The sequence below is a fragment of the Taudactylus pleione genome, unplaced genomic scaffold, assembly GCF_031769625.1.
Source record: "Taudactylus pleione unplaced genomic scaffold, aTauple2 ptg000066l, whole genome shotgun sequence".
Classification (NCBI taxonomy): Eukaryota; Metazoa; Chordata; class Amphibia; order Anura; family Myobatrachidae; genus Taudactylus; species Taudactylus pleione.
This window is the reverse complement of record NW_028284468.1, coordinates 6,919,146-6,938,993: the sequence shown is the minus strand read 5'-3', so window position 1 is coordinate 6,938,993 and position 19,848 is coordinate 6,919,146. Positions and strand designations below refer to the sequence as shown.

The 19,848-nt window shown below is 45.9% G+C and overlaps 1 protein-coding gene across 1 annotated transcript in view; it reads right to left on the bottom strand.

The window, feature by feature from the left end:
• Positions 1–16,506: 16,506 nt before the first annotated feature.
• Positions 16,507–19,848, bottom strand: part of ATP1B3 (ATPase Na+/K+ transporting subunit beta 3) — a 28,837-nt gene continuing 25,495 nt past the window's right edge. The window contains exons 6-7 of the mRNA XM_088466610.1: positions 18,083–18,166; positions 16,507–17,443 (exon numbers count right to left, since the gene is read on the bottom strand). Coding sequence (XP_088322736.1) covers positions 17,273–17,443; positions 18,083–18,166 — 255 coding nt within the window. The 3' untranslated portion in view covers positions 16,507–17,272. The remainder of the gene's footprint in view (positions 17,444–18,082; positions 18,167–19,848) is intronic.

The window sequence follows — 19,848 nt, the reverse complement described above, 5'->3', positions numbered from 1 at the left end:
TATACAGGAAGAGTGCAGCATTCAGAAGGCTGGATTCTCTTGCTCCCCATTTCTGGCTACATAATACACTGGGGTTGTAAGTGCAGGGAATCTGATCAGTGGGAAGGGAGTGGGGTGTATCTCCTCCTCTGTGTCCCAAGCCAGCCTTCTGTTTTCATTACTTCTGTTTGTACTCTGTCCCTCTGTGTGTGGTGACTGTGTGTATCCATGCCAAACAGAAAAGGCGTTACAAATGATGTTTGTCGGTTCTAAGGGTAACAACAAACTAAGTCGCATGCCGCTGGGTCCACGTTATGTGATGCTTGTATAGCAATTGATCCACCTATGGCTATTAATGCCTCACCTGCGCCTACATGGGCCGCTGACATGGTAGGAGTAATGACGGATTTAACGTCTGAGTTAGCTGAGACACGTAAGTCTCAGCCTCCCTGGGTTGCTGGGCTAACAAAGTCTATTGACACCCTGGTACAGGTAAGGGGTACAGCTGGGTCCGCACCCTCCACTTCCTTACAGGGACCGACACAAAAGCGTCCTTTATCGGCTATTCTTCAGTTAGAAGAGTCTGACGAAGAATTCCTCGCTACGGAGGATACTGAGGAAGGGGAACTGGAGGAATCATTACAAAACGATACCCCTCAAGAGTTAGAGTCCACCTCTCCTGGGGTGAAATCTCTAATTTTGGCGGCCAGAAAAATCCTTAACTTACCTGAGGATGTAATTCCTGCATCCCAGGAGTGTGAAAGCGCTCGGCGGTTTTTCCGTTTTCACTGCAGCTTCAACAGCAGTTCTCAGTGGCCTGGAAACAACCGGATAAACGGTTCCAAGTTCCGCGCCGGTTTCCGTCTAGCTACCCTTTTCCATCATCCATGATGGAGAAGTGGGAAACTCCCCCCTCCAGTAGATGCGTCCGTCTCCCGTCTTTCTAAGAAGCACTCCCAGTAGCCGGGAGCTACAGTACTAAAAGATCCTTCGGATCGTAAATTGGAGACAATGATAAGATCTATTTATACTGCAGCAGGTGCTCAACTTAGGCCCACCCTTGTTACTACTTGGGTTAACAAAGCGGTGGTTTGCTGGGCTGACCAGTTGATTACAGGTACGCCTACTAGCAGAACATATCCGTGAGTCTGGGAGAAGCGTCAAAAGATATCAGTCAGATTAGTGCTTGCATATCTGCTTCTGCTATTTCAGGCCGCAGAGCCCTCTGGTTGCGCGCCTGGCAAGCGGACGCAGAATCCAAGCGTGCGGTAGAGGGTTTACCATTCAATGGCGACAAGCTGTTTGGCCCGGAATTAGACAAATGGATATCTCAAGCCACAGGGGGGTAAGTCTTCCTTACTCCTGTCTACTGCACCGGCTCCCAGAAGACCTTACACTGGACCTTCGTTTCATTCCTTTTGTACGCCACATTCCTTTCGTGGTAGAGCCAGAGGTGCTCCCTTACAAGTAAGAGGAGGTAGAGGTCGCCCACACACGGTTGCATGTAGACAGGAGCCTAAACCGGCTAAACAGGTGGCATGACGGTCTAACGTCCCTCCTGGGACCACCTACAGTGGGAGCCCACCTGCAAAAAAAAAAATATATATATTATTTTTTTTTTTTTCAACAGGTCTGCTAATACCTGCAGACAAGGCCACGATTCTACAGGAGGCTATCCAGTCTCTAGTAGTATCTGTGGGAGGTTTTTTACTCAGACCTGTTTGTAGTACCCAAGCCGGATGGTTCGGTCAGGCCCATCTTGAACCTCAAGTCATTGAACCTGTTTCTGAAGATGTATCTGTTTAAAAAGGAGTCTCTGCAGTCTGTTATTGCGAGCTTGGAACCAGGACATTTCCTATTATCCCTGGATTTTAAGGATGCCTATCTCCACGTTCCCATCTGGGAACAACACCAAGCCTTTCTGCGTTTCGCCATATTGAAAGATCATTATCAGTTCGGGTATTGCCATTCGGGTTTTCCTCTGCTCCCAGCATCTTCACCCAAATCATGTCAGTCATGATTGCTCTCCTTCGGTCAAAGGGAGTGAACATAATCCCTTATTTGGACGACCTGTTACTCATGGCGAAATCAGCCTTACTGACATATCAGAGTATGATCTTAGATACAGCATCACAGAGGATCTTTCTTCCAATAGACAAAGCCCGGGCTATCCGGTTGTTTGTTCAGCTGGTCCTCAGACCAAAGAAGATTTCCCTACTTCTTTGTAGGCGTCTCCTGGGGAAGATAGTAGCTGCTTTCGGGGTACTACTGTTCGGGCGGTTCCACTCAAGGTTGTTTCAGCTGGACCTACTAACACAGGGATCAGGATCTTATCTGCTTCTACTTCGACAGATCCGTCTGAGGCCAGCTATCAGAGTAGCACTTCTCTGGTGGACACAATCCACCAATCTTTTAGCGGGCCGAAGATTCAGAGTGTTGAACTGGATCATAGTGACAACGGATGCCAGCCTTCAAAGATGAGGAGCAGTAGTCCTTGATTATCACTTTCAGGGTCAATGGTCCCATCTAGAACAAAGGTGGCACATAAAGGTGTGGGAATTCAGAGCGATTTACAATGCTCTGATAGAAGAAATAAGAATTCAATCGCGACGGCCGTCGCGTACATCAACTGCCAAGGAAGGCCTCTGAGTTGCATGGTCATGCGAGAAGTCAACTGGCTACAGATTACATAAGCCGCCAGGATATCCATCCTGGGGAATGGAAGCTTCATCCAGGTGTGTTCAACGCGCTGATACGTCGATGGGGATGTCCTCATGGTGTCATGATTGAATCGTCCGCTCCCGGTTTACGTGTCAAGAATTCGACATCCGAAGGCAGAGGCAGTAGATGCTCTGACAGTTCCGTGGACCTATGACTTTGTTTACCTTTTTCCTCTGATTCCATTTCTTCCTCGACTGCTAAAGAGGATAAAACACGAGTCAGCCTCTGTCATTCTCGTGGCTCCGAACTGGCCAGGGAGAAGTTTGTTCTCGAAACTTCGGTCTCTATTGTCAGACGATCCATGGGCCTTTCCTCTGCGCCCAGATCTTCTATAGCAGGGTCCTTTCGTATACCCCAGCTTAGTGCAACTGCGCTTAATGGGGTGGCTCTTGAAACCGATATCCTGAACGCAGAGGAATCCCAGACAGTTATTCCCACCCTGCAATGCGCCAGGAAACCAGTTTCGGCTGCGCATTATCATCGCTTCTGGCGTTCTTATATCTCGTGGTGTTCCAGTCGGGATATTCCATCTTGGATTTTTCGGTTGTCCCGGTTTTCTGTTTTTATCTTCAGACGGGTTTGGATTCTGGACTTCATCTTGGAACTTTAAAGGTGCAGGTTTCTGCCTTTTCCATTTTCTTGCAACGGAACTTGGCCCTCATTCCTGAGGTGCATACGTTTCTTCAAGGGGTCTTGCGCTTGCAGCCTCCTTTTGTACTTGGGACTTGAACTTGGACGACTGAAGAAACAGAAGCACTATGTTTGAACCTTTGGAAGAGGTGGATATTAAGTACTTGTCTTGAAAGACGGTCCTCCTCCTGGCTCTAGCTTCGGCTCGTAGAGTTTGGGAATTGAGTGCTCTGTCCTATAGGCCACCTTACCTGGTGTTTCATGCAGATAGGGCGGAACTCCGGACGGTGGCCGTCTTCCTTCCCAGGGTAGTGTCAGCTTTTCATATTAATCAGACTATTGTGGTACCGTCTTTGATAGAGGACTCTGGATGTTCTACCTTGGATGTGGTTAGAGCTCTCAGCATCTATGTTGTCAGGATTGCTTCCCTCCGTAAGTCTGAGTCGCTTTTTGTCTTCTCTGATGAGGTTCGGAGGGGTTGGCCAGCGTCTAAGCAGACTTTGGCACGTTGGATCTGGCAGACTATTCATCAGGCTTATGTTAGTGCCGACCGTCGGCCTCCTTCGTCCATTTCAGTTCATTCCACACGTTCTGTGGGTGCGTCATGGTCGGCCGGTAGGGGAGCCTCCACGTCACAATTGTGTCTTGTGGCAAGTTGATCTTCAGTTCACACGTTTGTAAATTTTTACAGATTTGACACGTTTGCGGATTCAGCATCGTGTTGGCAGTCTTCTGCAGGTGCCGCAGAGCGCTCCCGCCCGTGGGGAAAACTGGAGGTGCTTACGCTGGGGACGTTCCAGTGTCCCCTAGTGGATGAAAGAGAAAATGGGATTTTGGTACCTACCGGTAAATCCTTTTCTCTGATTCCACAGAGGCCACTGGACGCCCACCTCAGTGCTCTCTGCCTGCCTGTTCGGTTGTTCCATATGTTGTATGTTTTGTTTATTGTGTGTTCTCTTCCTTTTACTCTGCTTGTTCTCCATGTCCTCTCGGTCTTCATTTTCTAAACTGAGGGCTGATGGGGCATAGAGGGGGAGGAGCTTCACACTTCTAAATTATTTAAAGTGTCAGCTCCAGCTATCCACGTCTCTATACCCCAGCGTAAGCACCTCCAGTGTCCCCTGTGGAATCAGAGAAAAGGATTTACCAGTAGGTACCAAAATCCCATTTTTCTTGTATTATGATCACTTGCAATTTTGTATTGTGCACATAAGTAGAAGGTCATGTTTTACATTTCTTGTTCCCAGATTCCCTTTAAAGTGCCCCTTAGACAATGCATACACAATAATTGTTGCTCCATTGCGTTATTCATAAATTAATATACCAGTTGAGTTTCCCATATCCAAATATTCCAAAATACGGAATTATTTTGGCATGACTGAGATAATGAAACCTTTGATTTTTGATGGTTCAATGTACACAAACTCTGTCTAAGGCACAAATTATTAAAAATATTGTATAAAATTACCTGCAGGCTGTGTGTATAAGGTGTATATGAAACAAATGCATTCTGTGTCTTTATTTGGGTCCTATTCCCAAGATATTTTATTATGGTATGCAATTATTCCAAAATACAGAATATTCCGTTATCCAAATTACCCCTGGTCCCAAGCATTTTGGATATGGGAGACTCAACCTGTAATAATGTAGTAGTAGTTTGAATGCATCAGTTGCCAGGTCGCTGGCTGGTGTGTGAGCATGCATGTGGGGGTTTTCTTTGGTCTCCTTCCCCACCTTTTCATCTCCCTTTTACCTAATTTTCCATTTGGTCGTCCTGTTGTGCTGTCAATCATTTGCAGTTGCAGAGTGAGTGGAGCTCCCTCCATCCAGCGATATGTCCCTCTAGGGTAGCTGTAGCCAGTACTGGGAGTGGAGCGAGAGGTACTGCCAAGGCTGGCAATGTGCATGAGTCTGCATTACAGTATACAATTTTCCTTTTTTGGGGTGGGGGGAGGGTTTTCAGTGGGTGTTACGGAATGATAGTGAGTGAGAGGGGAATTACAGTGGGTGAGGTATTGGGTTACGGAATGATAGTGAGTGAGGGGGAGTTACAGTGGGTGAGGTATGGTGTTACGGAATGATAGCGAATGAGAATTACAGTGGGTGAGGTATGGTGTTACGGAATGATAGTGAATGAGGAGAATTACAGTGGGTGAGGTATGGTTATACAGAATTATAGTGGGTGAGGTATTGGGTTACGGAATGATAGCGAATGAGAATTACAGTGGGTGAGGTATGGTTATACGGAATGATAGTGAGGGGGAGTTACAGTGGGTGAGGTATGGTGTTACGGAATGATAGTGAATGAGGAGAATTACAGTGGGTGAGGTATGGTTATACAGAATTATAGTGGGTGAGGTATTGGGTTACGGAATGATAGCGAGTGAGGGGACTAAGTGGTTGAAATATAGGATCGGGGAATGGAAGGGAGTTAGAGGAATTGCAACATGTACAAAATGGTGTTATTTTTTAATGTCAATTCAAAAATCACAGGAGAGGATTTCCACCACTTTAAGCCCTGGTGGGCCCTAAAAGAAACATACGGGGGAACCTTAATTGATTTGGAAAACCTACGAAAACTGCAGTTCTCAAAGGGTTTACCGCAAATCCTCTTTGATGTATCCAGCCATTAGTCATTCATTGGCCGATGGGTGGTTGCTGATTGTTTGCTGTGAAATGATTCATGGACACATGGCTGTATGAGAAGCGTGGCAGACCTCTCTTCTATTCTCTGTGCCCCTATATAATGGGAAGTACGGATAACAATTCAGGCCAAGAGTGCTTATCTACCAACAGATCTTTCCTGGCTTCACATATCCTTAGGCTACAAATGATCGATACAGATACAATGACTATATGGCATATCCTAATTGTATCATAAGCAATCCATGCATTCAGTTGTGACAGTGATGTATGCTACTTTGAAAATTAGATGATGCTAATGCGGTTTGAAAGCATGGGCTCCGTCTCAGTGCCAGGTGCTACACAGCATCTTTTAGATAGTTTTTTTTTTTTTGGTGGGGGGTGGGACGTATTAATCTAGCAACCCAGACAAAGTCAGTTGCATAAAATGCATGGAATATCCTCTAACAACTGCCACAACACTTTCACAAAGTTTGGCTAGTTCCCCATTTAGGCCCAGTAGACTAGCAGAGTCCCTACTAAAAGAAAGGAGGATAATCATCAGCATAAACTATTTCGGCATTAGGTAGTGCTTGTGGATTTTAAGAGAATGTGGACATGTGCGTCAAAGAGCAATTTGCATGCTGCCTAGGTAAGGGGTACCCCTCCCCTAAATGGCCCCAATAAAGATACAATGAAAGAGAAAATGTGTTTCTACCTATGTGCGTGGCGCTTTACTCTGCTACAACCAAGAATTGAGGTTCAACTTCAAAATATATTCAAAGGACTTCGCTAAGTACAGTTATATAAAACAATTTATTTCTGTGTATCAAAAATTATAAACAGTAAATGTAGAACATGACACGCGTTTAAAAAACATATACAAGATGTCATACAAATAATGGTATATAAAAAAAAAAACATTTAGGGATTAATATTCATAGTCCCAAAATAAGTGGCAGTTTGAACAAAGGTGCAAATTGGAGAATAGGCCTCCACTTGATTATCAGGAACAAAAGGGTGGATCGTACCAGTCCTGGAGAGATGGGGCCACAGGTGTTAAAGAAGAATACAGAGTGTTCCGGATACACCCTGTATTGGCTCCAAAGTTTTCATCCAAACTGGTAGGCTCTTCTGACCGAAGGAAAGCTTGGTTTCTGTATGTAGGCACTGATGGATCACCGCCGACATGCTTCGAGACGTCCCAGCCACACCTGACTACTTTGAAAAATGTGTGTATATACAAGCAAATCCAGCAGTCCTGACCCACAGCAAGTGGTTGGGAATGACTCCGCAAGAGCAACCAGCAAAGAGGTGCTGCAGCAGCTACACTGAAGTAGTATGAGTGATTTCTAGATGCTGGTCTACAAATTTTTCAAAGTCATCCGGTGTTGCTGGGACGTCTCGAAACGTGTCGGCGGTGTTCCATTAGTGCCTACATACAGAAACCAAGCTTTCCTTCGGTCAGAAGAGCCTACCAGTTTGGATGAAAACTTTGGAGCCAATACAGGGTGTATCCAGAACACTCTGTATTCTTCTTTAACACCTGTGGCCCCATCTCTCCAGGACTGGTACAATCCACCCTTTTTTTTCCTGATATTTAGGTGGAGGCCAATTCTCCTCCTATATGCACCTTTGTTCAAGCTGCCACTTATTTTGGGACTATGAATATTAATCCCTAAATGTTTGTTTTATATACCATTATTTGTATGACATCATATCTTGTATGTTTTTTAAACGTGTGTCATGTTCTACGTTTTGTATCTACTGTTTATGATTTTTGATACACAGAAATAATAAGTTATGGTATAACATACCTTTAACTCTTTTTCTTCGAGGTCCACAGCCATTACGTTGGGGTATGAATCCTAGTCACCTAACAGTTAATACAAACGAGCTCTCTGCTCCCAGGATGCATCGGGTTGCCTCCTCATATACCCCACCTCGTGCCTCAGGTAGCCAGTTCGTTACCAAGCTCAAGCAGGCAGAGACAAACAAAGGGTAAGAAAGAAAAGACCCATACTTATGAGTCCAGACTCTCAAGAGAAGAAACTACGGAAAACCTCCCCCAGAACTACAGGTGCGTCTGGGTGGGTGTCCTCTGGACCCCATGGACCTCGAAGAAAAAGTTAACAAAGGTATGTTATACCATAACTCTTATTTTCTTCTTCGGGGTCCACAGCCATTACGTTGGGGATATCCCAAAGCACTAACCCTACGGGCGGGGACGCTCCTGACTCTCGGAAGAGAGGAGAATCCTACGCCCGAAGGAGGCATCCTGAGAGGCAAAAGAGTCAAAGGCATAAAATTTGACAAAGGTATGGATGGAAGACCATGTGGCTGCTTTACATAATTGCTCAGCAGAAGCACCCCGGCGGGCCGCCCATGATTCACCTACCGCCCTAGTAGAATGTGCCGTCACTGAATCCGGCACACGCATACCAGCCTGTGTATAAGCCAAAGAAATTGCCATGCGAATCCACCTGGCTAGTGTCTGTTTATTGGCTGTCCAGCCACGCTTATGACAACCATAAAGCACAAAAAGTGAATCGAACTTCCTCCATTTGCTCGTGCGTTTAACATAAATTCTCAACGCACGGACCACATCCAGGGAAGACTCACCTTGTGAGAAACTTGTGCCCTGAAATGCTGGAACTACTATTTCTTCATTAATATGAAATTTAGACACCACTTTCGGAAGGTAACCCTCCCTAGTACATAGTACTGCTCTATCTTGATGAAATGTCAAGAACGGCTCCCAGATGGAAAGCACAGCTAAATCCGACACTCTACATGCAGATGCCATAGAAAGGAGGAATACCGTCTTTGCTGTTAGCCACTTGATGTCTATTGAATTTAAAGGCTCGAACGGAGGAGCCTGTAAAACCTTCAGAACTAGAGTCAAGTCCGACGGAACAACCGGGGAAACGAAGGGAGGATGAATCCTCAACACCCCCTGAAAAAAGGTGTTTATATCCGGTCTCAGCTCTTTGTCTGGTTCCAACATAAAATTGCTCTGACACCTGTACCCTTAAAGAGGCCAGGCGTAGCCCTTTTTCCAGACCGCTTTGAAGAAAATCCAGCACTCTGGATATCAGGAATTTATGTGGATCATACTTTCTTTCAGTGGTGTGAACTGAAAGGGTATGCCAAACCCTATAATATATACGGGCTGAGGATGGTTTCCGTGCCTTCAGCATCGTCCGTATAACAGACTTCGGAAAACCCCTTTTCCCTCAAGACGGAGGCCTCAAGAGCCATGCCGTCAAAGATAGCCGATGAAGATCCGGGTACCAGCAGGGACCCTGTAGCAACAGATCCGGTCTCAATGGCAGAGGCCATGGAGTGTCTCTGGAGAGAGACCGTAGATCTGTGAATCAGTGCGTCTCAGCCACGCCGGAGCTATTAATATGACGGTGCTGCCCTCTTGTTTGATCTTTCTGACCACTCTGGGCAGAGGAGCAAACGGGGAAAACAGATATACCAGCTTGTAACGCCACTTTACTGTCAGTGCGTCTACAAACTATTTCTGGTAGACCCCACCTGTCCACAAGGTTCCGAAAAACCTGTGGATGTAGGGCCCATTCCCCTGCATTTATCTCTTGCCGACTTGAGAAAATCGGCCTCCCAATTCAGGATTCCTGGAATGAAAACGGCAGATGAGTCTCTGCCCATACCAGGATTCTTGACACCTCTGCCAAGGCGGCCCGACTCCTCGTGCCCCCTTGATGATTTAGGTAGGCGACCGCGGTGCGATTGTCCGACTGTATCTGCACCGACCTGCCCTTTAAGATTTCCTGAGCCTGCACTAAAGCTTTGAATATAGCTCTTAGTTCCAGGATATTTATCGGTAGCCGGCTTTCCGTCACTGACCACTTTCCTTGGAAAGTGTGTGACCCCGTCATCGCCCCCCAACCTTGAAGACTGGCGTCGGTTTTGACTAATGTACAATCCGACACCCAAAAGGGGCAACCCTGCCTGAGATGCTTTGTCTGCAACCACCAGGTCAGGGACAACCGTACCTCTGGAGAGAGATGCAGCAGCTGGGACCTGATCATGCGATGATCCTTGTTCCAGCGAGACAGAATGAATTGCTGCAGTGGAATTGAGCGTATTCCACCATCCTGAAGCTGGCCACCATCGACCCCAGGACCTGCATGGCTACTAGAACGGGTATTTGCCTGTTGCGAAGCAACATGCGTATTCGTGATTGTAGAGCAAGGATCTTCTCCTCTGGCAGATATACTCTCTGCACCACGGAGTCCAATCTCGCTCCCAAATGACACATCTGTTGTACCGGTCAGGGTGACTACTTTTGCCAGTTTATGATCCAGCCATGACTGTACAGACATGATACTGTCAGCCTCAAATGATCCTGTAACTGCTGTGGGAACTGCCCCAGCAACAGAAGGTCATCCAAGTAAGGCAAAATCCTGACGCCTTGGTGCCTGAGGCATGCCATCACCTTGGTGAATATCCGAGGGGCTGTGGACAGGTTTAGAATAGGCCGGTATGACCCATTCGGTTTCAGTACCAAGAACAGATTGGAGCAAAACCCCTCTCGGAACTGGTTCTCTGGCACCGGAATCACTACTTCTGATGCTAGTAAGGCAAGAATAGCCTTCTGAAGGGCCAAAGCTCTTCCTGAACCCACCTGCGGGTTTACACAAAAGAACCTTTGAGGAGTCGTCCTCCAAAACGTCAGGGCGTACCCTCGGGAACCAACTCCCCGAACCCAGGCATCCTCCGTCGTGAGGTGCCAGGGCTCTGAGAACCGAAGCAGTCGGCCCCCCACCCTGGGAGGCCCGTCCCATCAGGCCACTGGTTTATCCTGGACCCTAGATCCTGGGCGTTTGTTCTGCCAGGGCTTCCTGGGTCCTGCCTTTCTTGGTGGAAATCTCGCTGAGGGCTGACCTTTGGCCTTGCCCTGCGGCCGAAACCCCCGAAAGTACGCCCTCCTCAATTTAGACGAGGTTGCTGATGGTAAACCTGCTGTCTTTTGAGGCTGCCATGGAGGATACAATTTTGTCCAGTTCTGGACCAAAGAGCACACCTCCTGTGAATGGAAGGAATTCTAGGGCCTTTCTGGACCCGACATCTGCCCTCCAATGTTTCAACCAGAAGGTCCTACGGGCCAGCACGGACTCAGCTGAAACTTTAGAGGAAAGGATCCCTGCATCCAAGGCATCATCACCCAAATAAGAGGTCCCTTCTCTAATAAAGGATATCATATCCAGTTGCTCCTTAGAGGCATCTGGTAAAAACTCAGAGTTTTGGCCCACTCCTCAATAGCTCTTGCTACCCAGGCAGTGGCCATAGCTGGGCGGGTGGCCGTTCCTGCCAGCGAAAAATTTGATTTGAGACAAGACTCCAGTCTCCTATCCATGGTTTCCTTCAGCAAAACTGCTGGGATTAGCAAAGTGGTACGTTTAATCAGCTGTGCCACATGCGCATCAACTGATGGTGGATTCTCCCACTTGGCACAGTCCTCTGCTGGAAAAGGATATAGAAAAGGATATAGAAGCGCCATTCTTTTAGAAGAATTGCTTATCTTATCCGGACGGACCCAGGCTTCCTCCATAAGTTCTGATAAATGTTCAGACTTTGGGATTTCTGCCTTAACCACTTTTTGGCGCTTGAACAGGGGGGCTTTCCTAAGCGGAAGGTCCCCTTCCTCGATATTTAACACCGATTTTACAGCCCTTATCAGAAAAGGGACATCGGCTACTGGGAAATAATCATCACCCTCCTCGGAGCTAGACTCCTGCGAAAAGTCCTGTGCCTGTTCCTCCTCGAAGGAGGCACTCGAGTACTCACCCATGTAAGGCAGTACATGCCGCCTAGATTTAGGCTGCTTTGGCTTGACAGCCTGAGGCTGAAAAACCCCCGCGAATGATGCCATAACCTTACTGCAGGGTCCATCCAAGGTGGCCACATCATGGGCATAGGATGCATCTGCTGAGGCAAACCCCAACCGGTGGTACCGGGGCAGCCAGCCGTTCTGCCACCTGAGCCATAACCTGAGAAAATGATGCCCAAGGAGGCTCAGGGCCTGAAACAGGCAAACTTAATTGGTGTGGTGGCTGTCTGAAACAGTTCCCACAAAGCCCATTTTGTAGAAAGTTCTGTGGGGACAAACCTGCCTTGCAGGCTACACAGGATAACAGCAACGGGGCTCCCGCCACCTGACCCTCAGACTCCTTAGACATATACACTCAGAACCAGTGGCATAGTGTTATGTGCTGCTTTCTACTGTCAACTGACACACCTGTAGCAAGGGAAGGGGAGAGACAGTGACAGTATACAGGAATTACAGTTCTTTTACAGAAGAAACAGTATCCATAAACAATCACATGTCATGCATAAATACTCTGCGAGCCATATGCATATAAGCTCTCACTACCATAATCAGCCTCAGCTTAGGTAGGATAGAGCCCTGTAAAAACCTAGATCAGCAGTAGGCAAGGTATACAGGGAGACTGCCCAGCGTCCCTCTTGTAGGAGCAGCGTTCAGAAAGAAACTGACATACACTCTGGCTGCCCTATATGGGGGCTGGGAGGAACAATCCACAATCAACTGTGCCAGAGGACTGAACTAGCGTGCGGATTGGGGGAGGGGCTGCCGTGGAAGCATACCTCCCCTATGCTTGGACCTGGCCGCCGCCACAAGCCCCGGCTGGTCAGGAACATCAAATCCTGGCGGTGTAGGCTAGGAGCACAAGCCGTAAGCCTCCTGACTGCAGCGCGCCTCCGGCCAGTCTCACCGCCGGAGGTCGGACCGCCGCGTGGACCCGGCGTCAGCGGCCGCCGCGACCACCTGCTTAACTGCCATCCCCTTGATCCGGTTGCGGTCCAGGGCCAGAAAGCCCCTGCCGAGGCTAGCAGCGCGTCGCCGGTGCGCCTCCAATCAGGCGCGAGGCTGCTTCCAGGACAGCTCAGACCACCCGCTGAGATAGAGAGTAAAACTTTTTTTTTTTTTTTTTTTTGTACTCGTCTGCAGGACTGCTCCAGCAGTCCCACTGTCTATGTGGTGAACACACCAAACAGGAAGAACAGGCTACCTGAGGCAGGAGGTGGGGTATATGAGGAAACCCGATGCATCCTGGGAGCAGAGAGCTCGTTTGTATTAACTGTTAGGTGACCGGGATTCATACCCCAACGTAATGGCTGTGGACCCCATGGACCCCGAAGAGAGAGATATGACCAGCATTCTCAGAATCTCTTCCAAAAATTTCACCAAAACATGGGAGCCATGGACCTCTCTTTTACACGCCCCTCCAGCATTTCATTGGAAATCTTTGACGACCTTCTCTCGCTATTCCCATGTACGGCCATGCTGTTCTTGAAACAAGTACACTACTTAGTAGATGCGTAGCAACAATCAGCTAAGAAACTCCCCCTCTCTCCCTCCTCTTCTTTATGTCTGTGTGCTGCCGCGATGGGTACGGGATGCTGGCAGTCAAAATACCAAAGCCGGCATCCCGAGAGAGTTAGAATATAGACACCCGTCGGTAGGTATCTTAACCCTCCATTTCCGCCAACTCTTTCTTTCCTCTTCTTTATGTCTGTGGGCTGCAGAGATGGGTACGGGATGCCGGCTGTCAAAATACAGACGCTGGCATCCCGGCAGGGTTAGACTACAGACACCTGTCGGTAGGTATCCTAACCCTCCCAGGTGCCTAAACCGAACCTCCCCAAAACTTGTCATTTATGGACCTGTGTGTATGTCATTTGACCACTGAGTCTTATCTATTCAATAAAACTTGCTTTTTTTTTTTTTTTTTTAAATAAGGAAGTTATAAACTAAACCTTTGTTTCATTATCAGGAGAAGAATGCCAAGACTATATAATCCTTCCATGGAGTGGCTTTCTTTCATGCCTCCCAGGGCCTCCATACATGTGCAGATTATTATAGAAGAAAGTTGCCGTCTCATACAATAGCACAGTGCTAGAAATTAGCCAGGAGTTACGCTCCCGCTGCATTATGACGATTTGGGGTGCTGTAGGGTTAAATTTAGAGTACTACAAAGAGAACAGGAAAGAAATTATAATCTAGAGCACAAAGAATTTCCTTCATCTGTAACCACTGACCTTGGTGGCAGATTGCTATTGTCTGCAACAAATCCATTTCCCCAGAAGAGGAAGCAAAGCACTGGACGGCAGGGCCGCTTCAGCTGTATTTAGGGGGTTTCTTTTTAAATGACCATAATGCACTCATCAAAACAACAATGCACTCTGTTTAGTATGTCTAATGGATGCTCTTTTTCCAAGTGGTTTTCCCTCAATCATTGGAACCAAAGTGCCAGGGTAAAACGGAAAAGTCTCTCCTCCACCCCCCCCCCCCCCAAAATGGATCAGGAACTGAACCCCATAATTTCCCTAGTAGAACCCTATTCTACACTTCACAATGTAGATACTTTTTTGTAGAGTTAGAGACATAAGCCCTGGGCTGTGAGGTACCTTTCAACCACATGGGAACAGGTCTACATTTAATCAGCAACCTACATGTATAAAGAGGGTGCGCTCATTTCTGGCTGTGTCATGTTCCCGCTAGTGACCCTCATATAGTGGCTCAACCTGGGAGATATTAAAATCAAACCCCAACCGATGGTCGGATGGGTTTCTGCTGCACACACAATTTCAAATCTCATATTGCCAAAATGGAGCTCGGTCACAGTGAAGGGTCTATACATCGGGATCGGTATGAAACACCGCCGGACGAAGGAAGACCGGCAACAGAAGATCCCAACAGGTGTTTTTTTTTTTTACTATTTGCTAACCCTCTCCCCCTCACCAAAGGGGTGCCTAACCCTACCCATCCCCCTGTAAGTGCCTAACACCCCCTTCCCCACAGCCTAAACCTACATCTCCTGAATGGGGTGCCTAGCCCTAACCCTCCCGGGGGGGGGGGGGGTGCCTAGCCCTAAGTCCCTCCCCAGCAACCCCTAACCTAACCCCCCCGCAGCTGTACGCGCCCGCCTTACCTTCGTTCAGTAGGCTGGTCGTCGGGCTTCCGGTGTAGGGATAATGATGATAGGCATCGGGATTACGACGCTTATCATTAGTCCCCTGTCGGGATTGCACAGTCGGGATGACTGTCGGGCCTCCCACACAGAAGCATGTGAGGTGTAGGGATGCAGTCAGGAAGCCAAGTCTGAGATTCCAAAACATAGGGATGGGACCATCATTATATATTATCATTATACAGGGGAGAGGGGACACATATTAAAAATGCAAGTTTACTATAAATGCCGTTTCTGTGGGTCAGATAAACACTAGCGGAATGTAGGCAAAACAGAATATAAAATGTAGCTACAGTCTCAGTAGAACTGCACTTCAGCTTCATTGCTTAAAGAAAAAGATCCACTTTACACAAACTGTCAAAGAGGTCTCATAACATGACTGATAGGACCCATTTGCATAAACCAAAGGCTTCTGAGAATATACAGTGTTTATAAAGTGTTCACCCCTTTTGCCATTTTTTCACATTATATTTTCTTACATCATAGGATCAAAATAGATCTAGGAATTCTCAACTCAAAATGTCAAATTAAAAAATAAAAATAAGTTCTTTAAAAGTACAAAATAAAAATGTACAGTAATGTATTAAGTATTCACTTATTTTGCCAAGATGCACCAATATTAATCCATTACAATCCATTGTTTTACAGTTTCACAAAATTAAAAATCGGCATTCATCCGTGTGCTATTGACATGTTACAATTGATTTAAAAAATAAATACATCTATATGTGAAATGTCCCACACATTGGTTAGTGCATTTCCAAATAAGGACTTCATCAGGATGATCAAACACCACTGAAAACAACAATGAGAAGTTACTTAAAACCTTTTAGGTTGGTGTGGGCTGTTCACACATTGTTCAAAACTTTTTCATAGACCAGAAATGCTTCACTACATAGGGCATGTGGCATTTATATTACTTGGGCTTGAGGGCCAAATACTATTAAATATATATGATACAATAGAGTCTAGTGAGTTCGTTAAGCTAGACCTGACAATGGGAGTGATTAACTTATACTCCTTTTCCACTGCTGCCGTAACCCAGGTTATTGGCAGGTCAACCCAAGTCATGGCTCAGTTGAAAGTGTCCAAAAAATAAAAAGTAACCCGGGTCATGCCTCAAAACAGAGCATTTGCTGGTTTCAGTAGCGCTTGGAGATTACATCATGAATGGCTGGACCCGGGTCCAGCCACCAGTGTAAAACACGTCTCCAACCCGTGCTCAGTCCATGGTCAGTGTCCTAGTTTGGAGTTGTTGTTTTTTTTGGTGGAAAAGAGGTATAAGTATCCCCGATAGGGCTTGTACTTATGTGATGCTGTAGGACAACCTGCTGTGTGGTATCCAGCTCTGTCCCTAGGCCATGAACATAGGACCAGCAATTATCCAATTACGAAGACAAGAATAGCATGTTGTAACAGACCATGTGTATTTTAAATACCCTACCTACTCTTACATCTTCCCGAAATAGGTCTGAAAAAACTTTAAATAAATGACTTAATTTAGCTAGTAAGAAATATTTTACAATTCACATTTCCACTTTTAAAATCCACTTTATTTTGCTTTTTTCATACAGGACTTAAGGCATCTGCACAAGACACACAATTCTTGCAGAGGTTATAAAATCTTTCCTTGTTTTTTTTTTTTTATTTGTTTTTTAAATTTTATTTTGTATTTGTTTGTACATGTTGGTCAGGTACCATTCACTTGTTTGTCATTTTTGTTCCCTAAAACTGTGTAGGCGTTTGAGATATGACCGTTAAACCAGTGTTAAATCAATTAAATATTTACATAGCACAACACATTAAGCTTGTAACACTCACAGAGGGGGCTTTGGGGAAGGAATAAAATCACATCAAAAATAGGACGAACACCACCAGTATTATGTTCGGATTCAGCTATTTACAGGTCCCCTAATATGAAATGATAATTTATTTATTTATTTAAGTGTTTGTAAACTGGCCCCCCCATTGGGGCAGAGAGATGCGTGTAAGGGAGAATATAACCTCATCCAAGCTGGAGAAGTCAGGAGAACCCAATCTAGCGCTCTAAACACAGAAGAGGTTAAAGCATCAGATTTGGAAGCACATCGTTATGCTACCCTGAATCATGTGCCATTTATAAACATCTTCCCAGATGGTTTCAGATTCTACAAAAGCAGGTATGGCTGATTTAAAAACAATACCAAATAAAAAAGAAAAAAAGAAAAGAAAAAAAATATTAAAAATAATTAAAAAAAAAAAAATATATATATAAAAAAAAACAATTTAATCAACTGGACACTGTTCAGCTGCCTATTTTAATCCTTAATTTGGACTCTAAAATTCACTCGACCAAGGAACTTGTCTCGATCATCTTCATTCTTCAAGTTGGGAGATCCGTGGATCTTGCACTCGAGCAGTACTTCTGATGTGCCGGTGGAATTGGAGGATAAAATTTTTACAGCAACCAGGGGCTGCACATAATTCAACTGTGGAGAGAAGGAAGTGTTCAGGGTTTCTCATCCCCACAAAACAGTAGGTAGCAAAACCATCCGTGGTACTTAATGTTAGTCTATATCAGGGATGGGGAACCTTTTTTCTGCCGAAGGCCATTTTGATATATATAACATCATTTGCAGGCCACGCCCCCTCCGTGTGACATCACACAGGGGCGTGACCACAATCACCAGTGATTACAGCAATGCCTGGAGCATCCTGAGGCTGCTCCAGGGAGCTGTAAGGGCAGCGGTGTGACCATCTGAAGCGTCCCAAGAATGCTCCGGGCGGCACTGGTGTATAGATTCTTGCTGCAGGGTGCCATTCTCATGCATCCTGCTAGCCAGATGAGGCTAGCAGAAAAAAAACTCAGAGAGCCAGACCAAATGATTCTGCAGGCCTTATACGGCCCCTGGGCCTGAGGTTCCCCATCCCTGCTCTATATGTACCCACAGTGGCAGTAACTACGATCTTTGATTATTTTCACTGCCTTTTGAGATCACACAGCTCTAGCTCTGTATATGGAGTGCACAGCAGTATAGCGTTGCACTTAAAAGGCATTGAAAGTAATAAATCAGATCTCTAACTACAGAGAGAGAATTAATATCACTTTACAATAGGTTGTTACTTACGTGGATAATCTTCCCGTAGTATGGAAAATACATCAAGTCGATCTTCCCGTACTCTGGGTAATACTGCAGGGTCACGTTCTCAGTCTGCACAAAACGTAGCCACATGTTAGACCTAACCCAGCAATAACAGTTTATTAAAATAAAAGTTTGACAAATTATGTATGCTGCATAGGTAGCAGTAATATGCTGAAAAAGGTTTAGCCTGTGTGCACGACTGACTGCTTTTTTTTTTGTAACTAAATTATCTTTCAACTAAAAGACATAATTAGAGGGAGATTTAATAACGTGTGCAGATTTGTAGGCGTATCGCACAATTTGCTCCGGTACAGATTTTAGGATATTACCGTATTGGAAACATTATTTTTGTTCACATTTCTATGTGGTGCAAGCAAAGCAAGGAGTAACATCGCTGCGGACGTACAGGATTCAACGCCGAGGGGTCTATTTACTAAGCAGTGTTAGGAGACAGAGTGAAAAGTGATAAGGTGCCAGCCAATCAGCTCCCAACTGTCATTTTTCAAACACAACCTGTGAGATGGCAGTTAGGAGCTGATTGGCTGGCACCTTATTACTTTTCACTCTGTCTCCTAACACTGCTTAGTAAATAGACCCCTCAATATTCTTGACCAAAACAAATAGCAGCATCCTCTCAGCACATTTAAGTTCACAAATTTATTTTCTTCACCACAATAATGCTAAAAAAAGGGGTAATGCTTGGGTCCATTCAGGACATGTAACAAGTAGTGTTACTGCAGCAGCACACTCTCTGGATGCTGCCATTTCTCATGGCCATAATGACTGTGGTTCAGTAGGAGACCTCTGGTACAGCGTGCATCACTGATGGCTCAGAAATCCAGTATATAGAAGAACTACAGACGTGCTTATTTTTTAACCCGGTGAATAATAAATCTAGTGGAAATTTTACAGGGACTTCAAACTTTTTAGCCAAAGAAAAAACTGCAGGCTCAAATCAAGCTGCTAAATCGCCAACACTTGCAGGCTACTGCATTTGGTCCTTCGTATTTAATCTTTAGATGTTCCCGAAAGTCAGAAGTTAACTACAGCAGGAGTCTTCAACCACTATCCTCAAATACCACTAAGGGTGGGTACACATCAGAAGAGGTCATCTGATCCCATGGATTGGAGCGACATCTCTTACACATTGTCTAATGCGTACGCACTACCGCTCGCCATAGGGGTCGTCCCATCTGCTGTGCGGCACAGCAGATGGGACGTCCCAGCGGCCAACAGTGTACAGCTGAATGAAGCCATGAACTATATAGTGCAGGATCGTGCACTTTATCATTCAGTGTGTATGGCTGACAGACATCTCGTCCCGCCGGTCGTGCCATCAGCCAAGATACACATAGTTCTGATGTGTACCGGCTTATCAGGTCGGGATTTGTGGATTTCTGTCTGTAGAAGCAGGTGGGATAATTGCTGGCCCAGCAAAATAAACTCACCCATGCATGACTGAAGAAATCCACAAAACGTGACCTATTGGTGGTACTTGAGGATTAGGGTTTAGAACCCCTGCTCTACAGACAAAATAACACAAAAATGTTGACACAAGCAACAGTACAGCCCCAATGCAACAAAGACTGGTTTAATGAGTATATCGCCACAAAAAGTAGAGAGGTTTTTAGGAACATTTGTTCCGTAGCTTTGAAGAAGCCTGGTTTTGTGTATTCAGCTGCTCTCCAAAAGCTGCCTAAAGAAAAACAAAACTCGTGAGGCAACTAGTATGGGTGTGACTGTGTGACAGG